Here is a 6,639-nt window from a genome sequence, read left to right as displayed (position 1 = left end):
CCGGGGGGACCACAGTGCAGGAGGTGTCTGCACTGACTGCAGAAGGCAATGCCGGGAACGGCGGGGTGGGGCAAGTCAAGAAATTCTTTGGAAATGTAGGTGGGTGGTGCCCATGAGTGAGGCAAGGAGGCAGCAGAGCCCTGTCCCCAGGGAGAGGGCACCAGGTAGGGTAGGAGGAAAACGGAGCTGGTCATCCAGCTGGTGGCGGGGTGGCCTGAGGCTGAGGCCAGGGCCTGGGACCAACCTTTCCATCCCTCCAGCCCTCAAAGGCTGGACATGGTCTGTGAGGGAGAGGGACACAGAGCCCCGCCCAGGAGGATGTCCAGGCCAGAGCAGCTCTCAGTAGCAGAGCTCCAGAGCAGGGAGGCCACACTTGGCGTCTGCTCTGAGGCCTGAGATAGTTTCACTCCCAGGGCTGGCAGCTGATGCTTCGGGGCATTGGATGGGACACCCAGGGCTTGAGATTCAGAGACCAGGACATCTTGACAGTGTCCCCTCTCAGTAGGGGCTTTTGGACAAGCTACTTCAAGAAAGTCTCTTTCCATATCTGTAAGACAAGGGCAATACTACCTCCCTTCTAGGGATGTTGTGAGCTCCAGGGACCAGGCCCCGAGTGCAAGTTCAAAAACAAAGGCTGCTGTTTTAAAGGAGCAGTTGTCTCTTTTCAAAAGGGAAGAGATAGCTCAGAGCAAGAACCCCACCGCTGTGACCGCACTGCAGTGGAATGGTGGATCCGGCCCTAAGAGAACCCCAGCAGTGGGAGCAGCACAGGAGGCCCAGCCAGGCAGCAGTCACAGGAGGCCCAGCCAGGCAGCGCTCACAGGAGGCCCAGCCAGGCAGTGCTCACTGGCCTTTGTGCATCTAAAACCGTCTTGGTGGGAGTGGAGAGCTGCCGTGTCCCAGGACAGTGCGATGGGGAGAGAACCACACTCAGATCCAGAGGTGGATAAGGCTTCATGAGGACGTGAGATGGAATCCCTGCTGCCACCAGCTCATTCATTCCTATAGCTGCATCCGTTTTTCAAAAAAAAAGAGAAAAGAAGGCCACCCAATGTGTCACAGATGTTTAAACTTAATTAGCAAATACAAAAAAGTGCCAGTTTGTTCATAACATTTACTGTACAAATAAACAAAACCCAGGAGTAGTACGAGTATCGAACCGTAGCGAGAGCGGTTGTGAAATAAAGGAGCTCTTTGGAAGACGGTTTGATTGGCTCGCTGTCTTCACCAAGAAAGACTTGTGATTTTTGAAAACTTCTACTTGAAATGTATTTTTTCTGCTTTCCGGAGGAAGTGGCACTTAACGGTGTTCCTAGGCTTTCCTGTGACGTGGGTGCCAGTCTGGATTCAAAATATCCTCGCATGCACTGCAGCTCCTTAGGGAGTCTTTTCCTGCCCTTGAGGCCTGGGCAGACCCTCCCCTGACACCCTCCCACCCTCTCCCACGACGCAGCAGAAATAAAGCACAACCTCGGAAAGTCTCAGGCACGAAGAACTGTCCTCGGGCGGAGCATGGGACCTTTATTCGTTAAGACATCAGGCTCCAGACATGAACTTTCAGCAGAAGCGCTTGCCGGGAGCAAAGGGACAGAAAAGCTGAGATGAACAGCACCCGGCAGCAATCACAGCCGGGCAAGGGTGCTCCGAGCCTCGAATCCCCCGGCCGGGGGCAGCTGGAGGTGCCTCAGAACGTGCATTCTGCAAACAGAGCAAAGGCCTGTGTGAGCAGTCTCTCTCCACCCACGCTGCCCAGCTTCCCAAGGTCAGGGCAGGCTCCAAGGCCAGCACCTAGTGCTGCCTCCTTCCCAGAGTCACCAGCGAGGAGGCACATGGGGGAATAGCCAAGATTCCCACCTCGGGTTGCTAAGCGAGATAGTGGGACCCAGGGGTCAGGCAGATAACAAGTGAGATGGACCTTGGCAGGGCCATGGCTGGCACTCAGAGGAGAGCGTAGTTCCAGTGGAGCCGAAGGAACAGGACCGGCAGTGGACAGTCGACAGACCCCTCTCTCTCCTGGCCCTCTCTGGACCCCCCCCCACCCCCACCCCCACCCTGGACTTGCTGGGGAGGGTGAAGGGAGGCCCTGGGCAGGGCGGGGGCCCATGATTGATCAGGGAGCCGGGGCCAGCAGGACTCAGCCTCCCGCATTTCACCCTGGGACAAAGGGCAAGAGAGGCCCCTCTGGATGCTGGTTCCAGGAAGGTACCTCACGCAGGTGCGGCCTTCGTGGGGGCTGAGCTGGCACTTGGACATGGCAGACGGCTTATGGCCGATCGCCCCACCCACGATGTGGGGCAGCTAAGCCTGGTGGAGCCAGGGTGGCAAACCCGTGTGCAGGGCCATCTGTTACCTGCACAGCACGCAGGCTCTCCGCCCCTCGGGAGGGAACCCGCAGGGTGGTTGCCCTGCACCTGGACCTGCCTTCCACCACGGCAGAGAGAGGGAGAGGAGATGACCCTTGCGGGGGGCAGAGTGGGGGAGGTGAGGTATGGCACCAAGGCCTGACGCCCAGGGCTGGTACCACCTGCCATCTGTGGAGGGGGTGCCACAAATGACAAGACTCTGGGGGGCCGGTTTGCAAAAACAGCCCAAAAGTTGGCCCGGCTTTTCACACCTATGCGTTTCCACTTCTCTCAAGAATAGTTACTAAATTAGTTCCCTCTACGTGATGCCATCATTTTGAACACCTTTTTGAAACAATTGCTTTTATGTTTTACATAAAGGGGACAGAAGAGGACAGCCCCTGGCCATGGCTGCCCTGAGTATGAAGCCTCTGCTCTGAGGCCTTGGAACAGGTGTGTGTGTGTGGCTTCCCAGGGTCCTCGTGCCTCCATCTCCAGCCCAGAAAGCACAGGGAGGCCCTGAGACCCCCTGCCTTATGGGGCTGGGCCCAGACCACGATGCCGCTGGGGCCTTACCTGCTTCCTGCAGGGGCTTGAAACACCAAGGCACTCCGGGGATACTGGAGTCAAAGCAGCAGCCCCGGTTGTTGCACTCCTCGGGGGTGACCTGGGGGTAGCCGCAGTCCACCCTGTCCTTGGCTGGCACGGCACACTGGTTTGCAGCTGTCCCAGACAAAGCCCCGTCAGCTGCCAGAGCCCTTACTGGGCTGCGGTGAGTGTGTTTGCTTCACTTTGCGAGTTTGCGTCCTCCCGCTCACCCCCCTGCCACCCCCAACCCCCCTGCCGAGTTCAACCACTGCTGAAACCCTCGCCCTGAGGAAGATGGGCTTTCCCTGTGAATATTTAGAGAGGCAGTCTGTTAAATGCTCAACTCGGGGACTCTGGCCATTTGCCTAAGTGTCTTTCTCCTTGGCACGCTCTTATCACCTTCTCGGGAAGTCACATACGGACCTGGGTACCTTCCAGCTGGCAGGAACCCCTGGGGAATCTGGGGTCCCATGAACCCGGAAACAAAGTTCCCCTTCATTGTTTGACCAATAAAACCTTGCCCGTTTCTTTTAAATGAAAACCATGACGGGAGGCACACACGCCATAGAGATCATTGCAACGCATGCTGTCTGCTTTTCATTTTTTTCTGCATCTCCCCTCCCTGAATTGTTGAGCATGTCCCACCCTCCTGGGATATCCTTCAGTCCCCCATATTTTCATGTTTCAGGCAAGCCTCTATGTCTGTATGTGCAGCAGAAGTTCACTTTGTTTCGTTAATGAACTATTTCCTTAGGAAAATGGGAATCACGTGCAGTATCTTAAATTCCCTTCTATTGCTCCCAGTGCGTAGTTGCTTATCCTCGTGGCGTCCAAACTTCGCTCACACTGGAATCAGCTGCAGAGTTTAAAAAATGACTGACGTTGGCTGGGCGTGGTGGCTTACACCTGTAATTCCAGCACTTTGGGAGGCCAAGGCAGGAGGATCACTTGAGGCCAGGAGTTTGAGACCAGCTTGACCAACATAGCGAAACTCCGTCTCTACTAAAAATCCAAAAAATTAGCTGGGCATGGTGGTGCATGCCTGTAATCCCAGCTACTTGAAGCCAAGGCACAAGAATTGCTTGAACCCAGGAGGCAGAGGTTTCAGCGAGCCGAGATTGTGCCACTGCACTCCAGCCTGAGTGACAAAGCGAGGCTATCTCAGAACAAAACAACTGAGGCCTGGCTCTCGCCAGGAGATGCCCTGATGTAACTGGTGTGCCCCAGGCATTAGGATTGTTAAAGCTCTCCAGGTGATTCTAATGGGCTGCAAGTTCGGGAAACCGCTGCCTTTGACCCTGCTCAGAAGACACCTGGGTGAAAGCCATACCCTCATTCCTTCAAACAGCCACGCCCCTGCCGTAGGGTTGCTATGCGATGGCTAAGTGAACCTTGTGCCTGCAGGTATTGAAAGTGTTCTGAAGTCAGGGTTTTTCTCCTGCATCTTTCCTTTTTCTTTGTAAATGTGGAAATAATGCATAAAGACCTATATTGTAATTTAGAAATCTCCGCCAAAGATGGCTATGGGGTCATAGGGGATGGGCTCAGGCTCAAACCCTGATTTCAACACGGACCGGGCAGGGCTGTCTTAGATAAGTTGTTAACTTTCTCTGAGCCTCGGTTTCCTTGTCTGTGAAATGGGGACAATAAAGACCCACTTCATAGGGCTAGCGCAGGAAAAAGTGTATATGTGACAGGTGGCCATTATTAAATGAATGCAGAATCCCCCCTTACCCTGGATCCCTTCCCTTCACGCCCACCCTGCCACCAGGACACTCAGAGCAGTACTCACACAGGCCCACGTACTCCTCGGCAGAGCTGGAGGACACCAAGGCCAGGACCAGCCCCAGCATGCAGAGTGCTCTGGCCGCCATGACCACCGCGGGCTCTGGGATGCAGCTCGGAACTCGCTTCATGGTCCAGGAGGCCTCATTTATGCACCGGTGTTTGCACAGCTGCTTGGGATTGTTTGCTTGGGGAAGGCTCTCCCTCCTGGCTCCGGCTGCTCCTGTTCTCTCCTGCATGCCTTTGTCAAGCTCCCAGACAGCTCTTCTCTCCCAAAGGTGAGAGGTCAGTTCAGCCCCCACTGTTTTGGCAGCAAGCGGTAAGGGCGGATTCCAGTTCTGGTTACGGGTCCTCTACTGGGGAGCGGACGTGTGTCAGTCGCCCTCCTAGCCTGGCCTGGTGTAGGGTGCAGGAGCCATGTGGGGCTGCGGGACCAGGGCATGGTGTCCATCTCAGCCTCCCAGCCAGGATCCCTCAGAACACCCCTGGTCCCATGACAAGAGAGCCCCAGGCCGCTCCATCCCGGATCAGCCTCGGAGACAGGCAGCTCTGAGTGAGTCAGGACCCTACGGCTCTCACAGCCCCTGAAACGCAGAGATTCCTTGTCTTTCCTTTTTGCTTCCTCCCCTAAAAATTATTAACTACATTTTAATAAGTGGATGAAATGAATTGATTGAAAATATGTTAGTAAAAACATGGTACACATAATTGATTTTTAAAATCAAATAATACAAAAGAGCCTCTCCTATCCAGAGGCATCTATTGATCTATTGTGAACACTTTTGTAGGTATCCTTTCAGAATTTTTCTCGCTGGAGCTAAGCTTTTTTTTTTTTTTTTTTTTTTTGGAGACAGGGTCTTGCTCTGTTACCCAGGCTGGAGTGCAGTGGCACAATCTCAACTCACTGAGACCCCCACCCCCGCAGGGCTCAAGTTATCCTCCCACCTCAGCCTCCTAAGTAGCTGGGCCACAAGCATGGGTCCAGCTAATATTTTGTATTTTTTTAGATACCAGCTGTCGCCATGTTGGCCAGGCTGGTCTCAAACTCCTGGACTCAAGTGATCTGCCTTCCTTGGCCTCCCAAAGTGTCAGGATTACAGGCGTGAGCCACTGTACTCAGCCACATTTTTAACACAAACAGGAACTGACTCTCCACCTTTGCCCAGCATACTCTTTTAAAAACTAAAGACTACATCTCAGGAATTGTTTTATAACAACATGTCAGATGAGACAGCGATGATTATATCCATTTTCCAGAGGAATAAACTAACACTCAACGTTTCCGGTGCCTATCAGAGGTTACTCCAGTACCCCTGGTACAGCTGGTATTTAACCCACTCCCAGGACCCTAAGCCTCCGCCCTTGGCATCCGAAGCACCCCCCAACCCCCCAACCTCCTGCAGTGGACTGGCTGGTGGTGGGCAAGAGACTAATCTCATTCCAGGAAAACGGGCTCCTAGATTTTGTGTTCTCCGTGTTTCTTGTCCAGGGGAGCATTTCGATGACCCCCACTGACCCTTCCGGGAGCCTCTGTCTGAAGGGTGGACTTGGTTTATCACCCCGAGAAATGGGAGCGCCTGGCTGCTTGGATTTAACCTCCAGCTGGGGTCCCTGGTGGTGTGTGCAGGGTGGCCCTGAGCCTCCAAGGGTGCGTCCACAAACTGCCCTTCCCCGAGTGACCCACGGGAGCCCGATGGTGCACGTGCTGCGCACCAGGATGTGTCCTGCCCTGTGACTCCCCGGCCCCGCCTTTGTGCTCAGCAAGCCCTTTGTGGATGGATTTGAGGGCCCCTCACCTCTGATGTGCCACTCCCACTGAGGCCAGCAAAGGAGGAAGAAGGAAAGAGCATTGCCTTCCTTGTTTTCAGGGCACTCACTCTTTCTGGGAGACAGTGGACCCAGGTTCATCAATGGACAGCAGGAT

At 54.5% G+C, this 6,639-nt stretch overlaps 1 protein-coding gene across 1 annotated transcript; it reads right to left on the bottom strand.

The window, feature by feature from the left end:
* Nucleotides 1-1,065: 1,065 nt before the first annotated feature.
* Nucleotides 1,066-4,954, bottom strand: TFF3 (trefoil factor 3). The gene is made up of 3 exons (XM_055279782.2): nucleotides 4,723-4,954; nucleotides 2,919-3,065; nucleotides 1,066-1,698 (listed from the first exon to the last, which is right to left on the bottom strand). The coding sequence occupies exons 1-3, from the start codon at nucleotides 4,952-4,954 to the stop codon at nucleotides 1,685-1,687; spliced, it is 393 nt and encodes a 130-aa protein (XP_055135757.2). The 3' UTR covers nucleotides 1,066-1,684.
* Nucleotides 4,955-6,639: the final 1,685 nt, after the last annotated feature.

This window comes from Symphalangus syndactylus, chromosome 5 (assembly GCF_028878055.3).
Source record: "Symphalangus syndactylus isolate Jambi chromosome 5, NHGRI_mSymSyn1-v2.1_pri, whole genome shotgun sequence".
Lineage (NCBI taxonomy): Eukaryota > Metazoa > Chordata > Mammalia > Primates > Hylobatidae > Symphalangus > Symphalangus syndactylus.
This window is presented reverse-complemented; position numbering and strand designations above follow the sequence as displayed.